Source organism: Megascapheus bottae, chromosome X (assembly GCF_031878675.1).
Source record: "Megascapheus bottae isolate mThoBot1 chromosome X, mThoBot2.hap1, whole genome shotgun sequence".
NCBI lineage: Eukaryota > Metazoa > Chordata > Mammalia > Rodentia > Geomyidae > Megascapheus > Megascapheus bottae.
In genome coordinates, this window is record NC_143547.1 from 83792202 (window position 1) to 83818417 (window position 26216).

The 26216-nt window shown below is 35.2% G+C and overlaps 1 protein-coding gene across 2 annotated transcripts in view; it reads left to right on the forward strand.

Annotated features, from left to right (window-relative positions):
* Stag2 (STAG2 cohesin complex component) overlaps nucleotides 1–25768 on the forward strand; it is a 135063-nt gene extending 109295 nt beyond the window's left edge. The window contains exons 27-34 of one of the 2 annotated variants that reach the window (XM_090326370.1): nucleotides 560–708; nucleotides 3676–3804; nucleotides 6652–6875; nucleotides 9607–9796; nucleotides 9886–9996; nucleotides 13410–13536; nucleotides 15939–16016; nucleotides 21717–25768. In XM_090326370.1, the coding sequence (XP_090182496.1) occupies nucleotides 560–708; nucleotides 3676–3804; nucleotides 6652–6875; nucleotides 9607–9796; nucleotides 9886–9996; nucleotides 13410–13536; nucleotides 15939–16016; nucleotides 21717–21740 (1032 nt within the window). In that variant the 3' untranslated portion in view covers nucleotides 21741–25768. The remainder of the gene's footprint in view (nucleotides 1–559; nucleotides 709–3675; nucleotides 3805–6651; nucleotides 6876–9606; nucleotides 9797–9885; nucleotides 9997–13409; nucleotides 13537–15938; nucleotides 16017–21716) is intronic. The other variant, XM_090326371.1, reaches the window with a different exon arrangement.
* The last annotated feature ends 448 nt before the right edge of the window (nucleotides 25769–26216 follow it).

Sequence of the window (26216 nt, forward strand, 5' to 3'; positions counted from 1 at the left end):
GTATGTAGTATAAATATTCTACATGAATTTAAATGAGTATTTGTACATAGAATGAATATTTGTACCTTAATATTACCATTAAGTCTACTGGATATTATTATGTCTTCTATAATTCCATTTGCTTCTTCAAAAGACATAAAAATTCTACTTGTACTACTTTATGGTGAATGTTCTGAGTGTGAAGATAAAACACTTAAGTGTAAATAACAGCTTAACGGTTTTGATGCTACTCCTTTCTTCCTATTAATGCTAAACAAATATGGTTACTTAATAGTTTGGTGGGTTTCCTTTTTCATTATATTAAATGCTCTCTTAATGTCTAATGCCAGCAAAACAACAGTCTGGCAAAAACAGCCTAGATTCTCTGACATTGCTAATGACCTTTTATAAATGCTTTAAATGCTGACAATTTTGGTCATTTGGACCATGTTGTTTTAAAAATACCATTTTTAAAAATCATAAGCACTGTACTTTTTTGAATATTTTACATAGAAATTAGGTATAAGATGCTAATCTGTAGTCACCAGAAAACTTATTAACATACTTTGTTTCTCAACAGCTTTTTAATGAAATGATACAAGAAAATGGATATAATTTTGATAGATCATCTTCAACGTTCAGTGGAATAAAAGAACTTGCTCGACGCTTTGCTTTAACTTTTGGACTTGATCAACTGAAAACACGAGAAGCTATTGCCATGCTACACAAGTAATCTTCAGACATTTTATTTAACACTTGTGAAGTAGTGTGTGTGTGTGTGTGTGTGTGTGTGTGTGTAGCCTTTTCATTTAGAATAGCTAAATTTGTATCATCTATAAATCTATACTATGATTCCTTTTAAGAGCCAGTTTTGATATGTTAATAAGGACTAAGTCCCTTTATAAGAACCTATTTCAGTTAAAACAATACAAAATCTTTACAAATGATGGAAAGTGAGGCTGCATATATTCAACAGGCATTACTAAATCTGTACTCAGCTTTTTGACATAATCTAACTGGGACATTTAAGGTTTGATTATTTTTTTTTTGTGGATCAAGGGGCTTGAACTCTGCCTGGGCTCTGTCCTTGAACTCTTCAGCTCAAGACTACCTCCCTACCCCTGGGCCTGGGTGTTGTCTGTGAGCTGTCCAGCTCAAGACTACCACCCTACCTTTGAGCCAAGCCTCCCTTATAATTTTCTAGAGGTTATTGGAGATAAGAGTCTCAGGTTCTTTTGTGCCTGTGTTGGCTTTGAACCTTGTTCATCAGATCTCAGCCTCCTGAGTAGTTTGGATTACAGGCATGAGCCACTGCGCTCATTTGTTTCTTTAATCAAATTTTTTATGTCTAGTTTTTTTTCTTTTTCTAATTCTTCTAGTTAAAAAATGTTTGTGAAAGTAAGAGGAAAGTTTGTTGAAAAATCCATTTCTGATAGACTGAAGGTGAGAATGGCTATTTTTTTAAAATTTCATAATGACTTGTTCTCTCCTCCTCCTCCTCCTCCCTTTTCCTCCTTCCCCCTTCTCCTCCTCCTCCCTTCTCCTCCTGTCCTCTTCCTCCTCCTTCTTCCTTCTCCTTCTCCTCCTTTTTTTGCCAGTCCTGGGCCATGAGTGCATGCTAGGCAAGCACTCTTACCATTAGGCCAAACTCCTGGCCCTTGTTATCATTTATTGATTCACAATCTTCTTTGTCAAAGTTGGAAATATATATCCTTTTATATTACATATATAATTTATAGATCAATTAAGCTTTTTTGAAGTACAGATATGCTTTAGGGCTTAACCTTAACCAACATTTGTATATTAAATGTCTTCATCCATTAACTATGGGTTAAAGAATCTTATTTGTCTGAAAGGCTTGAGCTCTTCCATTGAAATCTGCCTACTTTATTTTTCTCTTATTAATGTAACTTTGAAAAAGTTTATGCATTGTCTTCCCACAGACAATTTTCTTTTCTTGTTTCTTTTACCCATATCTCCCCTATTTCAATTTGTTTTCTTTTTCATTTCATAATGAAAGTATTAACTTTTTGTTGTCTTTTTCTTTATTGATGACATGTTTTTCTTTTTTGATCAATTGTAGGGCTTGAATTCGGGCCTACGCACTATGCCTGAGATCTTTAACTCAAGGCTACTTCTGGGCCTGGGTGCTGTCCCTGAGCTCTTCAGCTCAAGGCTACCGCCCTACCCATTGAGCCACACCGCCACTTCTGGCTTTCTGGTGGTTAATTGGAGATAAAGAGTCTCACAGACTTTAGTGCCTAGGCTGGCTTTGATCTCAGCCTCCTGAGTAGGATTACCGGTGTGAGCCACCATGCCAGGCTATTGTTGGTAGTTTTGATAATATTTAAAGATGCCACATCTAATAATTATTTTGAGAAGTGATGTATGATTGTCATCATATTATAGCTTTATTTCTTTCCCAGTTATATCTGCATTGTTTTTATTACCCAGTTACTTTTTTCTTCTCTTTGTTCTTTATTCCTGACACTCTATTACTTGACCAATGCTGACATTTGTAGCTTTTTGCTGGTTATTTGGTATTCTCAGATTTCAGTCTCTTGCGTACCTATGGTCATAGGCATGAACCATTAGTGCCTGGCCCAGTTGTTGTCTAGACTTAGGTACTGTCCTTGAGCTCTTCAACTCAAGGCTAGTGCTCTACCACTTGGGCCATAGTGGTTAACTGGAGATAAGAGTCTCAACAGATTTTGAACCATGATCCTCAGATCTCAGCCTCCTGAGTAACTAGTATTACAGGCATGAGCCACCACATCCGGCTCCAGATATACTTTTGAAGAACATAGTGCTGGCTTGTGGTCTTGATTAACTGAGGTATTTAAATTTCCACATAAATCTAATTAAATTGGCCCCTGACTGGAGTTTAATTTAAAATTTTCAAATAAATCATTACAAGTAGTCATTGTGTGCGTGAATGTGTCTATGTGTGTTGGTCCTGGGACTTGAAGTCAGGGACTGGTCTCTGTCCTGAGCTTTTTATGCTCAAGGCTAGTATTCTACCACTTGAATCTAGAGCCACAGCTCCACTTGTGTGGGATTTTTTAAGTTTAGAGGAGATAAGAGTGTCAACAGACTTTACTTCCCAGGGCTGGATTTGAATTGCCATCCTCAGATCATAACTTCTTGAGTAGTTAGTATTATATGTGTGAGCCACAAGCACTGTTTTAAAATTAGTCATATGTGTGTTAGTTCTATATAATATCCAATGTTGTATTGATATGTATTGCAAAATGATATATGTAATTTGGCCTATTTTACATGAGACAGAATACCAATTAAAGTATGTGTACCAGATGTCGTGGCATGCACCTGTTATCTCTATACTTCAGAGACTAAGGCAGTAGGGTACGGAATTCTGGCCAACTTGGGCTCCATAGGAAGACTTTGTCAGAAAACAGTGAAATGAAATACAGAAATCTAGACATATCAAAACCACATTAAACTGAAGGGTAACTGATTTGTATATGTTCAGTTTGTTTAAAAAATTAAGTAGCTTAAAATGTAGCCATTTGTTTAGAGTCATACATGAGCCCTCCTTATTCTCTGACTCTTCAAGTTAAATGCTCGACAGAAGAAATATTTAGTATTAAAAAAATTTCTGAGTGAAATTTCCTTTTTAAGTTCTTACATAATGCAATTACTTAAATATTAGCTTAAATTTTTGTTTCTTTACAGAGACGGCATAGAGTTTGCTTTTAAAGAGCCTAATCCACAAGGGGAGAGCCATCCACCTTTAAACTTGGCATTTCTTGATATTCTCAGTGAATTTTCTTCTAAACTACTCCGCCAAGACAAAAGAACAGTGTATGTATTTGCTAGAAATGTTGCATTTAAATTGAGTTTGGAATTAAGAGTTTCCATTCCACTTGATTTTTTTTCTATGTGCACATTTGTAGGATTACATTATGTACAGAATAAAAACTTTATACTTAAACAGTTATGTATTTTTTTCTCTAAAAGCTCCCACTCTACCACTTGAGCCTCATCTCCATTTCCTTCTTCTATATAATTTTAAGGACTATAGCTATATTCTATCGTATAATATACTCAATTTTAATACTGTAAATTCCCTTCCTAGTAAAATTGTGGCTTTTGGATATTAACTTGAGTACCTGTGTATTCTGATGTGAATTCTTGCCATAGATAAATTAAGGAGGGAACATTTAAGAAAGGATCTATCAAGAGCATCCTAGTTAGTCTTGAGTTCTGGCTCCACTGCAAAGTGGAAATCCTTTAAAAAAATCATTTTACTTTAATTTTCCCATTTTCAACCGACCATTTAGAAGGGAACTTCTCTGGATTAGCCTTCTAAAATCATTATTTAATGAGAGGTAAATCAAAAAGATAGGTTTAAATTCCTTCCCCTTATCTTCGTGTTGCAAAGGGGAGGGAAAATATGAATATCTCATAGTATAATTTTTGTAAATTCACCATTTTGCATTTAAAGACTGTTTCTGCCACTCCTGGGGCTTGGACACAGGCCCTGGGTTTTCTCAAGGCTTGTGGTCTGACACTTGAGCCACAGCACCACTTCTGCCTTTTTCTATGTATTTGGTACTGAGGAATCGAATCCGGGTCTTCATGCATGCCAGGCAAGCACTCTACCAGTAGGCCAAACTCCTGGCCATTTTTAGAATTTTCTATGAAATTTTAAAGATAACAAAAAGTAATCTGTGAACATAGAAACCCCAGTTGTGGTGACTTTTAGGATTTACTTTTTGGATTTATTGAATGAGAATAGACACTAGAATAGTTTCATGGGTCCTGGGAATTTTTTTTATATCTTATAAGTGTGTGGGTTTTATCCATACATATCATTTTAAAAATCATCTAAATTATGTTCTTTAATTTCTGTCAATTTTATTATATATGAATTTATTCCAATTAAAAATTGCATTGGCTGGATAAGGCTGTGTGGGTATGTTTTCTCAAGTATTTGAGAGGCTTATGGAGGCTTGAGCCCTCTATTCAGTGACAGTCTGGACAAAATAGCAAGACCATGTCATTTTGAAAAACAATTCTATATATATTATTAGCCAGAAAAATATGTAATAAACAGTGAAATATTGTTTTTTGTGAAATATTGTTTCTTATGTAACCCATTAGCAAAGATTATGCCTCATAGTGTTAAATATTCCAAGCATGTGGTTCATTATCTCTTTATACACTGCAGGTGACAGTGTAAATTAATATACCACATAGTGAGCCATTTGGCATTATTGAGTAAAATTTAGGATTCACCTTACCTTATGATCTAAGGATTTCTATTTACAGGTTGATCTGGAAGAAGTTGTGAACATGTGCACAAAATAGTTGAATGTTGCATTGTTTGAATAGGGAAAATCACAAAACAATACAATCTATTTATAAGAAAATGACTCAATAGATGGAATGCCATATAGCATTCAGTTGAACATTTTAAATTCTACTATACGTTTGTTTTGGTGTTTATAGACACCTATATCTATATGTGAAATACACCATTCATGGAGATGATAAATAAAAAATTCATGTTAGTGGATCCTCTTGGCTCAGTGAGGAGGAAAAATAAGAATCACTTCAGTGATCACTTCAGTGAATAGTTGTAATATTCCACTAAGGTATATGAATGGTATAGGTCTCCAAATCTCTCTACCAGTGAGCATAGTTTAACTCAAACTTTGTGGTTTGTATTTTCAGACGGGTAATAATTCCCAGATTGCTAGCCTATTCACAGCCACACTGGAGTATTTACTACTTACTGTGTGACTGAAATGTATTATTTATTATTATTATTATTATTATTATTATTATGCCTGTCCTAGAGCTTGAATTCAGGGCCTGAGCACTGTCCTTGGGCTTTTTTTCTCAAGGCCAGTTATCTGACACTTGAGCCACAGCACCACTTCTAGCTTTTTTCTGTGTATGTGGTTCCGAGGAATCGACCCAGGTTTTTGTGCATGCTAGGCAAGCACTCTACCACTAGGCTAAACTCCTGGCCTGACTGAAGTGTATTTATAAATTAAAGTGTACGGGACAGTTTACCACAAAGCAGTATGTGTATAACAATGGTAGTAAATGTGAATTAATTGGAATTAGTCACTGCGGTGGCAGCAAATATTTGAACTGAACATAATCTAAACATAATTTAGCTTTAGTGTTAGATCATGATATGTAAATCATTGTTATGCTACTTATTGTTACTATTGTGGGTATACAGTTTAAAACTTTTCTTAGGATTTCTTTTCTCATCTGTATAATAGAGAGAATTTTTCCCTCATGTAATGGTAGGAATAATAAAGGAACTGAAAGAATGCCTAGTGAATAGAAGTCAGATGAATGTTAGTTGAATTTTCATTGTAAAATTACATAGGAGCCTGGTGATTCTTTGGTTTCAAGGTAAATTTGTGATTTCCATCAGGCTGAATTTTTTTTTCAGATAGGAAGTGTTCACAACTCATCTTTCTGTATTTTCTGTGTTTGGGATGTAGTAGATGTTCAGAAGTATTAATATGAAGTGCTCTGAATTTTTCATTGTGTAAGAATATTGGTAGAGATAAAATTGCTCACCAGTGTCATGCTGACTAGATCAAATTATGTTCCCATAACTAAAGAAGTAGTAGAACTGGTGGTTTTATATGTCAAAGGTAACAATTTATACTTCTCTTTAAGGTATGTTTACTTGGAAAAGTTCATGACCTTTCAGATGTCACTCCGAAGAGAAGATGTATGGCTTCCACTGATGTCATACCGAAATTCTTTGCTAGCTGGTGGTGATGATGACACCATGTCAGTTATTAGTGGAATCAGCAGTCGGGGGTCAACTGTACGGAGTAAAAAATCCAAACCATCTACAGGAAAACGGAAAGTGGTTGAAGGCATGCAACTTGCACTCCGTAAGGATATAACTTATTGTTTATATTCTGGTGGTTATCAACTGAATTGTCATTAACATCCTTAATTTTTCACTTAGGATGTATTGTTCAACAATCATTTGCACCACAATGTGTCATCATGTGTAAATATGGTGCTTTTTAAAGTATTATACAAACATAATCTCAAGCTTATTAACTCAACTCTTCAGGTACATCTTCATTTTTCAGACGAGAGACCTATCACAAAAGAGTAACTTTCCCAAAGTCAGACAAAGTAATTGTTTCTTTTATCACTGTTTTATACTTTATGCACTGGGAAATGGATTCAGTTCGAAAGAACTAGTTTTTCCCTGGGAAATCAGATTATTTAGTTTGAAGCAAAGCAAAAGACTTGGACAAGTTGGAACTTATGAATTTCTGTGAAGAAATAATCTTGGAAGAACTTGATAGAAATTCAAAGCAGTATATATTACACTAAAGATAAGAATGGGTCGTGATGTTTGAGGTTCTTGGAATCCTAGCATTGTAAGATTGGTTTTGTACACATCTAAGGGGTTTTCCTATTTTCAGAAACCTTTAAAAGAAAGGAGCATTTCTCAGAATTTATTGTAGTTACTGTTGCTGAGTAATGAATTAGCTTAAAACTTAGAATAGAGTAGTGCTTATATGGTATGTTGGATGATGCCTGCAATCAAATGGGAGCATATTTGATTTCAGGTAAACTCAGAGCACTTACAAATAACCTCTCAGTACTTGCATTTCACTGACTTCCAAAAGTTAGTATTTCAAAATCTAGGATCTGTATGTTTCATAAGACTTAGGCCTGGATACAGACATAGTGTAACTGCTACAATCACAGAAATTCTAGAGGAAAAAAAAAAAGACATTTTCTTTCTTTCTTTTTTTTTTTTGATAGGGTCTTGTGTCCAAAAAAATCTCTTAAGCCTGGTGGCAGTGGCTTGCGTATGTAATCCTAGCTATACAGGAGGCTGAGATTTGAGGATCGAATTCAAAGCCAGCCCAGGCAAGAAAGTCCCCAGACTCTTATTTCTACTTAACTACTCAGAAAAAGCCAGAAGTGTTGCTGTGGCTCAAGTGATAGAGCCTTAGCCTGGAGTACAGAGAGTCTCAGGGACAGTGTGCAATGTGCAAGCTCAGAGATCAAGCTCCAAGACTAGCAAAGAAACAAAACAAAATAAAAAAACCCTTTCACTCTTTCTGCCTTCCCAGTGTGGAGATTATAAGTATATGCTAAGAAGACCAGTCCTGTATCTGTTAAGATGAGAAGTACTTAAATGATCTTAGGACTGTATTTTTATGTTTTCACAAAATTTATGTAACATTTGTTATCAGATGCACAGTATTAAGATATGATTACCTTTAACTCAGGGCCTGAGCACTGTCCTTCGGTTTTCTCAAGGCTAGAGCTCTACCACTTGAGCCACAGAACCACTTCTGGCTTTTTTTTTCTATGTATATGGTACCGAGGAATCGGACCTGGGTCTTCATGCATGCCAGGCAAGCATTCTACCATGTTGCCAAACTCCTGGCCCCAAGGTTTCATGACTTTATTCTTACAACTTGTATTGTAGAAGTGTATTTCCCCTTGTAGTTAAGAAATTTTTAAGTACGGCATATCAGCCTGCATCTCTTATATTAGTGACCACTCTCCTATTCAGGGCTGTATAATTATTTTCCTAACCGGTCTGCTTACTTAAGTTCACCCTCCACACATTATATTTAACTCACCAAATTTCTTCTGTTTGGTAAAACTTTCAGCAGCATGTTCCTGTCATCTTGGGGTGTAGAGTATGTGTGTCATTTTGGGGTGGGTTGGGATGAGTGTGTATGTGCACGTGGGCACACATACCTGCACCAGTCCTGAGTTTTGAATGCTGTGCCAAGGCACTATCTTTGAGCCTTTGTGCTGTTATTGTTACTCTTTTTTTTGGTGGGTCATGGGGCTTTAACTGGGCCTGGGTGCTGTCCCTGAGCTCTTCAGCTAAAGGCTACACCCTACCCCTGGGCCTGGGCATTGTTCCTGAGCTCTTTAGCTCAAGGCTACCACCCTACCCTTGAGCCAAGCCCCACTTCCCATTTTCTAGAGGTTAATTGGAGATAAGAGTCTCAGGTCCCTTTGTGCCTGGGCTGGCTTTGAACCCTGATCCTCAGTTCTCAGCCTCTTGAATAGCTAGGATTAGTGGCATGAGCCACCAGTGCCCAGCTGTTTACTTCATCTTAGTGCACAGATCATGAGACTTTCTATGTGTAGACTTCTACCTCCCCCTCCCCCCTCTTTTTTTGCCAGTCCTGGGGCTTGAACTCAAGGCCTAAGCACTTCTGACTTTTCTATGTATGTTGTACCCAGGAATCAAAGCCATGTCTTTGTGCATGCTAGGCAACAAACACTGTACCACTTGGCCAAACTCCTGGCCCCTTCCCCCTTTTTTGAACAGTGTCTTGCCACGTAGACCAGGCTGTTCTGATAGCTCAAATTCCTCTTGCCTTGCTGAGATTGCAGATGTGTACCACGTTGCATGGTTACATACTGACTTCTACTTTGTCATTATATTGTAATTGCCTGTTTGCTCTTTCTTCAGAACTAGACTAAAGGTACAGCAGAAACTGCCTTCCATATCTTTGTGTCACCCTGTTTTGGACACTCACATGTGGAAAGCAACAGGGATGTTTGCTGACATGAATGGGTTATATTAGGTATCTGAACTTCATTGCTCTTAATGTTCTCTTTTAGCGGAAGAAAGCAGTAGTAGTGACAGTATGTGGTTAAGCAGAGATCAAGCACTGCACACACCTGTCATGATGCAGACACCACAGCTCACCTCAACTATTATGAGAGAACCTAAAAGATTACGGCCTGAGGATAGCTTCATGAGTGTCTATCCTATGCAGACTGAGCATCATCAAGCTCCTCTTGATTATAAGTAAGTGCATTTGAGCATTTGTGTACTAGAACATTATTAATTACATAGAAAAAAGTTAAATTAAAAGAAGAATAAAATTCTCCTTGAAGCACGCAGGTAACATGGATGTTAGCTCAAAGACAACAAGAGGAAGCAAGGCAACAGCAGGAGAGAGCAGCAATGAGCTATGTTAAACTGCGAACTAATCTTCAGCATGCCATGTAAGTGAGAGTGCCTTATTGTCTGAGTCTAGGAAGTTCACTAATTCATTTTAACATATTTCAATGTGTGCCTTAGCTAAAATTTCAGCAAACTCTCTAGAGTAACTAAGCTGAAATAATCAAGGAACTAAAAATCAGTTTTTCCAACAGAGAAAATGTTTTAAATATTGCTTAGTTAGTTAGAAGACCAATTAATTATAGGTTGATCTGTTGGAAAAAGTTTAAATCTGAGTCCTTGTTTATTTTGGTACACAGAATTAAAAGTACATTTATGTTATATTTTAATTGATTTTCCCACCTTAGTTCAGGTCCTCATTTCCTACCTGAACTATTGTAAAAGGTTTCTAACTGGTTTTCTTCCCTAAGACACCCATTTATCCTCTCACCAAACCCTCCCTTCACGCTTTCCACCACTCCATTGTTCACATTGCCATCAAGAATTACCACTCTAAAGGAAAATCTTACCCGTGTAACTCTTACTTAAAACTTTTCCATGGCTCCATATTGCCTGCTAGATAAAATTCAAACTCCTTTAGCTCATGGCATGCAAGATTTTTTTAAAATATGGCTCCTGCTTATGTTTTAATATGTTCATATCATTCTTGGCAACTGGTACAATCTTTGTGCAAGAACAAGCTCAGGTATCATCTTAAACAAAGCTGCACTCATCTATGCTCCCATAACATGATGGATATTCTTAATTTCTTACAGTACTTGCTATGTTGTATTGTAATTATATCTTTATGAGTTTGTCCCTTTCTCTAGACTGTGAGCTCCTAAAGGGCAGGGACCTCATTCATTTCCTGTTAGTGCTTGACAAATAAAAGTCGCCAAGTCAATGTTAAGTGAAAGAATATATACTCAGTGCTGAAAATTTTTAATTTTCGTTTAAATATTTTTACCGGATTCTATATGAGAATATAACAGTTGCTTCTGAAATCTTTGCTAACTTTGTCTCTAAAACAAATTTCAAACAAGTGGTATTTAGATCATATTTTATATGTCCTGATTGGCTTACAGAGGAAAGTGTGTTGATTCTAATTGTTTTGAGTTTAAAATCATTATACCTTAAATGTATATTTTTTTAATGCTAGGAAGTAATTGTTACCCTCTTGTTTTTTCATTTATATTTTGTTTTAATTTATTGTTCTTAAGATAAGTGTTTTGTGAGGTTTTCTTCAGAAATGATTATTAACGATGAGTTGGTGGCATGTATAAATTAATTTTAGCTATCTTCCTAGTGGTCATGATAACTTCTGTCGAGACACATTCTCTATTACAGGTATAGATTCTGATCATCAGTTGGCTAATATCACTTGGTTTTGTCTTCCTTTCTTTGTTTCTTTGGCCACATTTTAAAATTTGTTGTTATTTTATGCTTGGTCCTACAACTAATTTCTTAGTTGCCACTCAGTCACCAAACAGTGTAAAATTGTGCTATGCAACTATTTGATTTATACCTCTTGCTTCAAACTTGTTCTAAGAATACCAGTTTCCAACATCCGTTAGAGCATCCCATTGTCATTATTCATTTTGTTTACAGTTTGTTTTAATTCCAAATTACAGGTAATAGCTCCCTGACAACTAAAAAGGATTGACTGAGTTAAACAACTGTTATTAGAGGATATTTTTGGTTATTTTCTCATAAGTAGTTTGTTGCCTGGGATTGTAGAGTACTTGCTTATTTTACATTTTTTTTTGTAATGGTATCTGCCCTTTAACTGAAAATACTTTCCAGTTGTAGTTTATAGCACATAGTAAAATGATCTTTTATTATCCTGAACTGTTAGGACCATTGTCAACATGTTTGTCCAAGTAGCCTGGATCAATTATCATGTCTTATTAGCTTTACCGTGTGTGTGTGTGTGTGTGTGTGTGTGTGTGTGTGTGTGTGTGTGTGTGTGTGTGTGTGTGTGTGTGTGTGTATGTGTGTGTATGTATACACGTGTACGTGTGCATGCGTGCACATGCACTCACATGCTAATAACAGGGCTTGAAGTCAGAGCCTGGGAGCTGTCCCTTAGCTTTTTGCTCTAGGCTTGTGCTCTACCACAGTTGAGCCATAGTTCTACTTTTGGCCTTTTGGTGATTAATTGGAAATAAGTAGTCTTACAGACTTCCTTATCCTGTTTGGGTTTGGACTGTGATCCTCATATGTTAGCCCCCTGAATAGGATTAGAGACATGAGCTACCAGCACCTGGCTCTATCTTTTTTTTTCATATATTTTAAAATTGTAATTAATAGAGCGGTTACATTATATTCACCAGATAGAAGGTGTATTACTTCACATACATTGATACCCTTTCTCATGTCTTGGTCCCCATTTCCTTCTGGTTCTATCTTTTTTGAGATTCAGTGTATTACTGTATTCATTGTAAGCATTTGATAATCATTAAAGTTTTCATAGGTTTATGGTGGTAAAGGGATCTTTGACAAAAGTATGTTGGCCAAACTGAGAAACTAAGAAGTCACACTCAACATATGCTGATTTGGGCTAATTTGTGAGCTCAGTTTATTTGCCCCATAATTATATGATCAAACAGAGCTATTGGGTTTAACTTTTACTTTTTGTTTCTTTCTATTTGACTCTTAGTTTTGAGTTTCAAATTCTTGAGTACAAGAATTCAAGTTTTGGCGTCCTTCCTCCTGAGGGAGAGTCACTTCTTTTTAGTATATCTTTATAGTGCTTGATACACAGTTCTGCTTTTTGTCATAATTGTTTACTTACTCATAATAGACTGTGAGTTCCTTGAGGGCAGGAATCATGTCTTATCCATATTTTTTAGCATACATGGAACATAGTAGAAGTTGTCACAGAACAGGTACTAGTCAGTGAGTGATGACACACATTATTTTTTTTCTTATATTTTTTATTGTAATTAATAGAAGGGTTACATGGTATTTGCCAGATAGAAGGTACATTAATTCACATACATTGATACCCTTTCACATGTCTTGGTCCCCATTTGATGACATACATTATATACTGAGTGAATGGGTGAATGATGGATAAACTAAGCATTATATATTATAAAATACACGTAGTCTAAAAATGACATTTCTTTGGTCTCTGTTTTATGTTTGCTTATTAATTTGTGCCCTGCCTACTTTCAAAAAGGATTTGAGGTATCTTGTATGTTCCTATGTGGAAAATTTTCATTGAACTTCGTATCTGACATATCAGAACATTAAGTGTATAGAAGTGTAATTAATATAGAATAAATCTAAATCCTTAGCATTTTTGAATAAGTGAACATTGGGATTTCGACATCATCGATGACATGGTCAATGCCTAATCATCTGCCCTGACCTTTAATTCCATCATTTTCCATTATAGTTAAGTATATTTAACCACATAGTTGTAGTATTCATAACATGGTTCAGATCTTCACTTTGTTTCATATTTCTCTAGTCGGCGTGGTACAAGTCTAATGGAAGATGATGAAGAGCCAATTGTTGAAGATGTTATGATGTCCTCAGAAGGAAGGATTGAGGATCTTAATGAGGGAATGGATTTTGATACGATGGACATAGACTTGGTAAGAAACTTGTAAGATTTTCAATTTGTACCCTTTAGAAATAAAATTACTTAAACAAAAATTTAATTGCTATTAAAAGGTGATGTACAGAAGTTGCAGTTATAAAAGTCAGGCAAAGTACATTTTTAATTTTTAAAAAAGGAAAAATAAATTATGCAAAGTTAATGTAAAATGATATAGTTTACAGGGAAATATGTTCTGCATAAATATAACTTTCTACTCATGCTAAAAAATATACAATTAAAGTGATAACCTGTTGAGACATGTTTTTATATCAGATAATAGTTAAACTTCAAGAAATAGTACTTTGTTAATAATTACATATGTGGCGATACATAAAATACTTATACATAAATTTCATTTTTCCAGCTTTCTCATTCAACTTTGTGAGGTAATTTGGGAAGATTGAGGTTAGAAAGTCTGAAAAGTCAGCTTGGGCCTGGAGTTTGGCCTAGTGGTAGAGTGCTTGCCTAGCATGCACAAAGACCTGGATTCAATTCCTCAGTACCACATACAGAGAAAATGCCAGAAGTGGTGCTGTGGCTCAAGTGGTAGAGTGCTAGCATTAAGGAAAAAGCCCCAAGGACAGTACTCAGGCCTTGAGTTCAAACACTAAGACTGGCCAGAAAAAAAAGTCATTTTACTGAATGACAAAAATACAGTAATCAGAAAAACTGAGGTATACGATTCTAGGTCCTATGATTCTAAGTTTTAGTATACCATGGTATGTTCTTAAAAGATAGAAGTCATTCACTGGAACTCATAGGCACAGGCAAAACTTCCTGAACAGAGTCCTAGGGTCAAAACAGATTGGAGAGAGACTCGATAAATGGGACCACCTAAAAATAAAAAGTTTCTGCACAAATAAAAGCATAGCTACTAAATTAGAAAGACAGCCAGCCAACTGGGAAAAGATATTTACCAATAATACATAAGACAAATGTTTAATTTCCAGTATCTACAGGGAACTCAAGAAACTAATCTCCCCCAAAGGCCACAAACCAGTCACTAAATGAGCAAGGGAACTGAAGAGAGACTTATCAAAAGAAGAGATTAAAATGGCAGAAAAGCTTATGAGAAAATGCTCATCATCCATGGTCATAAAGGAAATGCAAATAAAAACAACCCTAAGATACCACCTTATCCCAACAAGAATGGCCAAGATTCTGAACTCAGACAATGACATGCTGGTGGGGTTGTGAGGAAAAGGAACCCTACTACACTGCTGGTGGGATTGTAAACAAGTTCAGCCATTCTGGAAAGCAGTGTGGAGGTTTCTTAAAGAACTGAAAATAGACCTTCCCTATGATTCCACCATACCAATCCTGGGCATCTATTCTGAACATCATAACCCAGGATATGATAAGGACACCTGCTCAGCTATGTTCACCTCAGCACTATTCACAATAGCCAAGTGATGGAAACAATCCAGATGTCCTACTGCAGAGTAATGGAAAAAAAATATATAAATATATATATATATGTATGTATATATATGAATTCTTCATAGCCAACAGACAAGATAAAATAATGGCATTCGCAAGGAAGTGGATGAATCTAGAGCGAATCATGTTGAGTGAGACAAGTCAAGATCAAAGGAACAAAAGGTGCATGGTGTCCTTAATATGTGGCTATTAGATCCAAACAGTACAAGAGCCAGGACTAAATATATGCATACCCAATGTTATGGACATGGTATTGGAAATATAAACACAACTACATAGACATAAAAATTTATGACTCTATAGACATAATGTTTTATTACATAGATCAATATGTATCTATGACATACAAACCCTCAACCTAATTTTAATTATGTTCTAAAGTCTAAGTGCCAGTGATTGTATATAGAGATTCCCTTCTTGAATACTTGTTTGTTAAATACGTCATTTGAAGTGTGATGTAAAAATCAATGTTAATAATAAATTTTTAAATAAAAAAGAAGTCATTTAAAAGGGTTTCTCTTTAGAAAGATATAATTTGGCACCTTTGAAGGAAAATAATTTGAAGAGGGATTATTAAGGTAAAGTTTGAGTGTACAGTATTTGTTTTTTAATTTTTTTTTGCCAGTCCTGGGGCTTGAACTTAGTTTCTGGGTACTGTCCTTGAGCAATTTTGCTCAAGGCTAATGCTCTACTACTTGAGCCACATCACTGCTTACAGTTTTTCTTGTGTATGTGATACTGACTACTTGAACCCAGGGCTTTGGGCATACTAACTAGGCCAAGCACTCTAGCACTAGGCCACATTCCCACCCAGAGTGTACCACTCAGGGATACACTTGAGATCATGTAAAGCACACTTATAATCGTATAGGTCATACACCTAATGATAATTTTTATGGATATTTTAGCTGATTTATAGATACAGCATCTGTCAACTCACTTTTTTTTCTTCCTTAGCCACCATCAAAGAACAGACGAGAACGAACAGAACTGAAGCCCGACTTCTTTGATCCAGCCTCAATTATGGATGAATCAGTAGGTTTAATTTAAATTTACCCCAGGATTGCAAAATCAAAAGTATATTCAATAACTGCGTTTGAAATTGAAGAATTGGGGCAGTATAATGAAAATGGATGAAAACAAATTGGAGTGGAGAAAACAGAGGCTGGCAAGTAGAATTTCCATAGGGGAGGGTGAATGCAGTACTGGTACATTCAATCCATGCACCCAAGGCTCACACCTGTAATCCTAGCTACTCAGTAGACCAAGACCTGAAAATTATGGCTCCAAACCAGCATAGATAGGAAAGTCTGTGAGATTATTATCTCCAGTTAACCACCAAAAAGGAGGACATGTAGCTGTGGCTCAAGTGGTACAGTGTTAAAATTGAGCAAAAAAGCCCAGGGACAGCACCTGGCTCCCCTAGTTAAAGCCCCTGGATTGACACAACATACAATTCTTTCAAATCCTGAGCCAATTAAACAATTTAGAACTTTACTGTAGATTTAGGTTTCCAATTAAATTATTTTACATGAGAATAGCTAGGATCAAATGTATTCCAGAAAGACTTCCTTTGGATTTATGGGTGGTAGAATGGTTTGATTAATAATAATATAAAAGCATGGTGAAAGGTAGTAAGAATTTGATGCTGGCCATGATGATGCATGCCTCTAGTCTCTACACTGTAAGACTGAGGCTTTAATTTTGAGGCCAATCTGGGCTAGTGTGATCTTTCTTAAAAAGAAAGAGATGGGAGAAAAACGTGAGCAAGAAGTCAGTTACTTTTTTTTTCTTTTTGGCTCCCTAAAGTTGGGTTTCATTATACCTACCACTATATATTCCAGGCTGTATTCAAACTCTTTATATAACACTTGAACTGCTGATACCTCCTCAGCCTTCCAAGTGCTGGGGCTACAGGCATGCAACCTTAATACCCGCACTTCTTCATCTTCAGTATTACTGCCTTGTGTCATATTGTCCCCATCAGTGCTTTAGTTCATAACCTCCTCAGTTATCACCTGGGTTATTGCAGTTTTTACACAGATGTTACCATCTCACTCCTCTTTTTCTCTTAGAGAATTACCTTTTAACAATCTTTTCCCCTCTAAGTCTTTTTTGAAAAGTTTTCCTCCATTTTGATTTAGAAAAAAAATACTGCCTCCTTAGCCTAGTAAACAAAACCTTTTCCACTTTAAACTTGGTCTTTTTCTTACGTTTGCATTGTATATTACATTCTAGTTTGTAGTTTGTCTCTATTGTACTGGGCTCCTTTTTAATTCTATAACTTTTTTGGCTTTTTTATTTAAAGAATATATTAACATTGATTTTTTACATCATATTTAATTCTATAATTTTTTATAACTTGCTTTTCTCTATCAGAAATGCACCTTCCCTTTTCCTCCTAGTGAACAGTTCCTTTAATACTCAGTTCTGATAACTATGATATCTTACTAATCTTTCCAGATAGATACTTTTATTCTTGAGCCCTCTAATACTTCATATATACATTTTAAAATTCTTGATCTTTTATTATATTCTCTTTGTCTGTATTGTCATATGTACTTTCATTGTGATAATTACTACCTTGTTATAGTGTTAACCCATTTGTGCTAGTACTTCCTTCTGTTGGAGACTATTGTGTATGATCCTTGACCCACCATCCCTCTCTTGCCTTGTTCATGTGCCAGTCTGTTTTCAGGGAGTTGCTGGGAGTATTAAATTTTAAAAATTTATGCTCTTGGAAATACAGCAAACTAATACACACTAACATTGATGAAGGCAGATATTTGATCCAAAAGAGAATTTCATAGATCAGTAGTTATCAATATATTTTATTTTCTAATGTGCCTTTGAGCCATCCGGACATCTTATGAAACTAACTAGTTTCTGGCTCAAATAGGCTTGGAATGTTGGCCTTACATGCTGTAGATTCTACATCGTTTAACCTGTGCTGTTGATGCTTCAGGTTAGATCAGCAGAGCATTTTTTTGAGTAGCGAGGCTTTATAGAACAGTGAGGACCCATCCTACCCATAATGTTATCGTTTAAATGAGTATTGAAATATATGGTTTTTCTGAGAATTTGTTAATAAAGCATGTCCATGATTATTGTGATAGGGATATAAAAGTAATCTTTTTAAGCAGGCATGAAATATAGTCATTCAGTAATTCACTGAGATAGAAGTTTAGTGATGAGTAAGATACTGCCTACAATTACATATTCTAGTGTATCCTGGCTATCCATTCAAAAATGGAAGTACAGAAAATGGTATTTGACAATACTCTATCCATATTTTTTCCCTTTTTTATTGTAATTAATAGAGAGGTTACAGTTATATTCGCCAGATAGAAGGTACATTACTTCACAAACATTTATACCCCTTCTCATGTTTTTGTCCCTATTTCTCTCCCACACCCTCTCCCCTCCTCTTGTTTTCCCCCTTTCCCTTTCCTATTTCAAATAAACAAATGTATTCTCCCAGAAACTTTGTAAGGAAGACAACAAGATACTCTTATAATTAAGCAAACAGATAACAGAGAGGTGGTTTGAGGACTTACATAAAATTATGCAACTAACCCCAGTTTCTTTTCATAATCCCATGCTGTTGGTACTAGTTACACTTGCCCAAACCAGAACCAACCAGACCTCATTTCAATGAAACACCCAAAAAATTAATTAGGAAATTGAAATGATTCATCATAATCAAAATATGAATACTGAGAATGCTCCATATTTTTATGTATTCATCTATCAGAACTGTAAGCATTTGTTTCTATAGTTACATACTAGATTTGTAAAAAGATGTTCTACAGAAACAGATTACTAAAATATGAAGCAGTAATATAAAGTGTTTATTTTTTGATATTTCACAATTGGAAAATGTTTCAACCTGCATTTAGTAAAATAGGTAGTTACTATTTATATATAGCAACTTTATGACAGTATCCTGTATATTGAAAATGTTCTTATGAAAGGCCTGTATTAATTTAATATTTTAGCTGCCTTTACTACTAAAATAAATACATGTATCATGTCTGTAATTTTATAGCTTTACCACATGATGGCAGCAGGCACATAAGTGCTCAGTAATCTTTAAGGTTTCAGGTACCTTAAGAAGTCTTCTGTATTCTCTTTAAAATGTGTATGAGTTTATTTACTTTTATTATATCTTTATTTTTGTGCTAGAACAGCAGCTTAAATGCAGGACCTAACTCTTCATTACTTGACTTTTCTTCCTATCCTTGGTTGGTATTTTACCACTTGAGCCACACCTCCAGCTCAGCTTTTTTGCTGGTTGACTGGGGATCGAATTGCACCATTTTTCTGCCTCAGATGGCTTCAAACAGTGATCCACAGATCTGAGTTTAAGTAGCTAAAATTACAGATGTGAGACACCAGTGTCTCACTGAGTTTGCATGTGCCATTGTGTCTCAACCATATCTTAAATAAATAGGATAACAGAAAAATCTCTTTGCATTAATAAAATAGATAAAGTACAGTTCAAGCTTATGACAAATGAGTCATCAAGGTAGAAACTGGGATTTAAATTTCTTAACTCCCTGTTCTGATATTCTCAAATTATTATTATTTTTTTTTGTCACGTCTGTGGCTCGAACTTAGGGCCTGAGCACTCTCCTTGGGATTTCTCAAGGCTAGCGCTCTGCCACTTGCTCTGCAGCACCACTTCCAGCCTTTTCTGTGTATGTGGTACCAAAGAATCGAACCCGGGTCTCCGTGCATGCTAGGCAAGCACTCTGCCACTAGGCCAAACTCCCTGCCCTGATATTCTCAAGTTCTAAATGAACTTAATTTAGTACACCTTACTATACAGATAATCCAGGTTACTACTCAGTAAATCATAAGCTTGTCTTAGATAACAGGATTTTCGTATTATCTAAGGGTGGTGATAAAAGAAAAAAATAGGCTATATCATTTTGGGGTTGCATATGCATCAGATTGTAGATTTATGATATAGTTGACTTTATATTTGGATACAAGATTTATTTATCCCATAAAATTGATAAAGGAAGCATTCAGTATAATACTCTAGTTTAATTTTCTTGTATGTATAGCAGAAAATTTCAGATGTTCATATACTTTCTAGTCAGGCACTTTGGAAAGAACATAAATTCATCCTGATGCCATAATCTGCACTAAGAATTGACTGGCTAAAATTTTATCCTTTCATCATATCTGTCCTTACCCAGAGTCACAAGAGTGTTTTGACCAGAAAGGACCCTTAAACATCATCTAGATTTCTTTAGTGTAAATATCATAACCATCCAGACTCTTGAGTTTGGCCAACTAAAGAGAACCCTGAACTTCTTTTTAGGAGCATTGAATATAAAGAATAAGTAGTGTAGTGTAGTTATGATTAATGGGAGTTGTAAGAAGTAGGGCATATAAATCCTCTTTGTTTTCATTACTGGAGGCTCTCAACACTTCACTTGGTAATTTATTACAAGCAGATACATGTTTTCCTGGTTTAAAAATACAGAACTCAGGGCTGGGGGTTTGGCCTAGTGGTAGAGTGCTTGCCTAGCATGCACGAAGACCCGGGTTCAATTCCTCAGTACTACATACATAGAAAAAAGCCGGAAGTGGTGCTGAGGCTCAAGTGGTAGAGCTCTAGCCTTGAGAAAGTCCAAGGACAGTGCTCAGGCCCTGAGCTCAAGCCCAGGCCTGGCAAAAAAAAAAAAAAAAACAAACAATTCAGCCGGGTACAATGGCTCAAGCCTATAAATCCTACCTACTCAGGAGGCTGAGATCTGAAACCACTAGAAAATTTGGAAGTGGTGCTGTGGCTCCAGGGTTAGGGTGGTAGCCTTGAGCTGAAGAGCTCAGGGACAATGCCCAGGCCGAGAGGTCAAGCCCCAGGACCAACCAAAAAAAAATACTGATTTCTTCAGATTTTACGAGTTTTTGACTTTTGTTCAAGTTATATTTGACTGAGTCTTTTGTCGTCTCAATGTTAGCTCATTACCTCTGGCTTTGCTAGGAGTTCTTACTAGCTAATTACAATATCTTGCAGTATTGCTTAATTGTGCTTGAATTTTAATTGAAACACCTAACTTAGACTATACAGCAAAAACTATGTGCCACACTGATTTAATGAATGCGGAAGAATTAATAGCTATTCACCACCTACTTTTACTTACAGTGAAAAGTAACTATTAGATTTTTACCTAACATTCTTTTTCCAATTGGAATTCATAGAAAAATATCAGTGCAAGTTCTTTTGCCTACATTCACCTTACTTTCTTGCTTTATTACAATTTATAATTCTCTTTGTTAACTCAGGACCAATTTTCTTAAAAAAAAGGTTCCTGTTTTAGCTACATGCTTGTCTTATTCTTGGCCTTTTTTTATATGCATGCTCAAATTCCATCTTAAAAACTGCATCCATTTCAGATTGCCAATATCCAAGTTCATAATACTTTCTTAAAACATATTACAATGATCCTCCATGCCAGAAGTGTGCATCAGGAAGCATGTTCATTTGTTCACTCACCACGAGTGCGTATATCTTTAGGGCTTTAGGAATGTGTTATAGTATGTCAGCGTTCTTTGTAAATCAATTGCTATCTTCACAGTCACATGAATTTTGGGTTATGTATCTGAAGAGAGTACTTTTATTAGCATTTTATTTACTATAAAAGATTAATGTAATAAGTACCTAAAATATATTTTATGAAGAAATGAATGACTAATGAATCTTTTTTTCTTTCTTATTAGGTTCTTGGAGTGTCCATGTTTTAATGCCAGTACACAATTAAATCTGTGGTGAAGTCATTTTCTAAGTGGAAGAAGAAATTTTAAAGTAAAGTGTGAAATACAATGAAATCCTGTACAGATTTTTCTCTAAGGAGAATATGAAAAGCTTATGCATACCAAGATCAAATTAATTGAGGGGCAGTTTTGTTTGCCTGAAAAAGTAAAGGACAAGTAAACACTTTGATGATAAGCTACAGTTTTTCTTAGAAAGTAAATATTTTATTTATGCTCTGTTAGTTGGCTTTGAAATCAGTTTATTTCATGCTTTTTTACAAAACATAACAATCTGAAGAGGCATTTGGTACAGATAAGAAATCTCTCACGTTTATTTACTGGTTGTATTAAGTAATGATGACCTTTGCTGGATTTCTGTTTACATCCAAGAATCAGAAGTTTAGGATGGTTTATTCCCTGACACTGAAATTGTAGGATAGAATTGTTTATAGCATTCTAAATTCAGATGCTTAAAACACCAATCAAAACTTTGTTTTAAATATTGTAATTGTGGAGAAAAGTTAAACTTATAAGCAGAACTTTTACAATTTTTTCATCTAAAATGTATTTTAAGATATTTTTAAAATCCAAGAGCTTCTCTATACTTTTCAGAAATATCCAGATGCAGTGAACTGCCAGAAGGTAACCAGTCTCAAACATATGCTTATCCCATTATCACCCTGAAAGTTTGCTTGTCCTTTAAGATAAAAATGTAATGTTGTGATATTCCTTCCAGTAGTGCCACTGTATTTTGTCTCCAAATAAAAGAAGCTTATTGTAGTATGTTTGCAGAAAAATTCTAAACAAAAATTATACAGCTTATTAGAGTGTGGGAATAGGGATCTAAATTTTAAATAAAATTATATATATATATAAATTGGTGCTGATTTTATAATTGCGCAGTTTGTTTAGTTTTTTCTTACTTTTAAATTCCAACTTAAAATTATGAGGTTTCAGAAATATATTGAAAGTTTAACAATGTTTAAAATAGAAAAGCATGAGTGTTCATGCTTTAAAATGATTTTTAAATTTGTATTTTATATTGTTTTATCTATCTGTCTTTGCAAGCAGTCTTCAGGTTAAAGATACTTCTAACAGGTTACAGTACATTTCCTCTGTATGTAAATTAGATGGGATAATAGAATTCATAACCCATAATATTCTTTGAAAGCTAAGCTTTAAACTTCATTATGTCCTTTCACAAATTGAATTAGTTTAAAACAGAAAGTGGCTACTTGCCATTTTGACATCAAACTCATTTTGCGAGGCTTAGGCAGCTAGACATCGTTTAAAACAAAATATTAACTTATATTACATGTGTATTTTTCGTCAGTCGTCTCTCAGTTCTTGAGGTATATTATTTTAATCATTCCATGCCTTAATATGCTTGCAATACAACAGTATCTTCAGATGAGTAAAAACCAAAAGGCTTCCAGATTTTAGAATCGGAAATCAACAAGCATTGGGCTGTGGTAGCCAAAAACCATAGGTTAGGTAAAAGATCAGGATAAAATACAATTATTATATTAAATCCTGGTTAATAACAAACGAAACCAGACTTGTCTAACAGATTTTTCCATCAACAAATATTGTTATGTGCAGAAGTATTGCATATGTTGTTTTACACACCACTGCATTTACTAGAACTGCTGAGAGGACTGTATATATGATTTCAAACCTAAGTTGATTCTTTTTCTCACTCTTGAAAGGAGTACTTCTTTGTGAAAGCAGTTCTTACAGCTTTGTTTTCAACCAGCTAAAAATGTTTTATATATTACTCTAACCTGTTGTCCTCCACATTCTATTGTCCTAATTGTACTGTTTTCTGATTTGTATTTATGTCTTGAGACAGTAACTTTTTGAATAAAAATAAACCTACAGTATGTTGTATGTTTTATCTCTTGTAATCAGAGGGGGAAGATGGCTCTAAATGACTTACAAATCATATCACATATTTTAATGTCTTTTTTTGAGTGGAAATGTTTATAGAAAACATCACCATTTTACATTTCAATAAATCATATGTATTTAAAAATGAGATTTAAATCTCTAAATATGAGTAATCCCACAAGCCATTGAAGCTACTTGATAATAAGGATATAACACATATAATTGCATAAAGATAAAATGGCATATTATTGTGCCATGGAATCCAGCTGGCTACTGAATTGAGTGGTGTGAATAAACATTGTTCTTAGTATGTCACCCAGCTGGCTTCTCTGAAGAATGTATAAATTATATCTGAGTTCTGAGACTTCTAGTAGTTAATGGTTTTAAAATCTTTGGATGTGAGAAGAAAGTAGGATAACATAAGGGAGACATTTTCAGTATTATGCCACAAAAGGAACTCGAGGATTCATGTGGATGGGTACTAGGTTAGATGGATTATTCTGGTAGCTGTTCAGCAAAAGAAAGTGAACCAGATAAGTACAAGACCTTCGGTTATGAGCAAACTAGGTGATAAAGTTCACTAAAGTCAATTTTTTTTAATTGTTGGAGATACTGAAGTTTGAATTCAGAGCCACATGTTTACAAGACAAAGGCTCTACCACTCATCCCTATTTGCATTTAGTTTACTTTTCAGGTAGAGGCTCTCACTTCTGTCCCATGGCAAGCCTTAGATGTTTAACCTCCTCCCTCTCACACAGCTAGGAACACAGGCATATGTCACACAATTGCCACTACGTTTCTGAGATAGGATCTTGATCGTTTGGTTGGTTGGTTTTGGGTTTTTTTGGGTTTTTTTTCTGCTTAGTCTGGCCTAAGATACTTTTTATCTTTGAGACCCTCGTAGCTAGCATTATAATGTGTTGTCTCTTTGCCTTGCCCAACAGCTTCTATATGACTCTATGTTTGCCTGATCTTTTCCTAGCTGCTGGGTACCCAAATTCTATGAAGATGGACTTTATTTTGAAGTTGCTTATCGTTTGCAGGGATTGAGATAGTTAGTTGCAGCATTATAAAAAACTGAATTATGTGTTGAGCACAGAGTAGGAACACTTAAGTGAATGTACTCAGAAATCTTCTAGTTGTATAAAATGGACAAAAATTGAATTTTCCCCAACATTTTCTTGTGAAAAACATATGTGTATAAAAGGTGAAGGAATTTTATAATCAAAAACATTATACTTGGTATTGCTTCCTATCTAAGAGTTAGTGTTCACTGTTTTTTCTTTTTGGTATAATCATATACAGTAATTATATAAACTATTTTTTTATTCTGAAAAATAATTGAAGCTGTTTAACCCAATACTTCTCAGAGACACTCACATTGTCACCAATCCAGAAAGATTATGTTCTCTAACCAATTTGTGCTTCCATCCTTTCTGAATAGGCAAAAGCTGTTGTTTCTTTCAATCATAGATTAACCTTGGCTGTTCTAGAACCTCATAAGTGGAATCATGCCGTATTTTTTTGTGTATAAAATCCTGAGCTAAGCAGAATGTTTGAGTTTTGTCTACATTGTATATATGACATTATTTCCTTTTATCCCCCAATTGTGTTTTGTTGTAAAGATATATACTCCAGTTTGTTTATCAATTCAATTTAATGATTTGGCTATTAGGAATAAAATAAATCTGTCACTTATGTTGCATCTTAAAAACTGCATCACGGGTGATATGGAATGGGATGACTGAGACTGAGTTTCAGGCAAAAGCAACAATATAAATGACTCTGGAATGTAAGCTTAGGCCTGGGTGGAGCAAGAATGAAAGCTTTGAAAATAAAAGAAGTCTGTACAACTGGTTCCTTCATTATCTTAAGCAGGTACTTAATCTTTACAAGAATTTGAGAATATAATTCGTGTTTATAGAGTATAGTTTAAACAGTATGTATATATTTGTGGTGAAGAAAATTGGCATTTCCTTAAATGTTTGTCATTTATTTGAGGGGATGCTTAGAATGCCGGTGTAACATAAGAATTCTTGTTTTACATATGATGTTCTTGCAAATGACAAAAGTATAAGGGTAATTACCAGTGTGTCCTGAAATAAATTGTGATAAATAGATTTAACTAATTTAAATGTTTCACATTAGACTTTATTCTACCATTGTGGGAAATAATACACTTTCAACAGTTTTATCATTTGCGCAGTTGTAGCAGTTATATGAACATCATAAGAATGAAACTATGCTATTCCCAGAAAAATGAATGGACTGGAGAATATCATGTTCAACAAAATACGCTAGTTCTTTTTAAAGAAGGGAGGATTGGGTGCTAGTTATTCATGTCTGCAATCCTCGTTACTCAGGAGGCTAAGATCTGCAGATGGCAGATTAAAAGCCAGCCCAGGCAGTAAAGTCTGTGATACTCTTATCTCCAGTTAATCACTAAAAAGCAGAAGTGGAGCTGTGGCTCAAGTGGTAGCTGGCTAGCTTTGAGCAAAAAACTGAGTTCCAACCCCAAGACTGACACCTCCCCCCTAAAAAAAGTAAAAATAAAAAAGGAAGAAGAAGGGGATACAG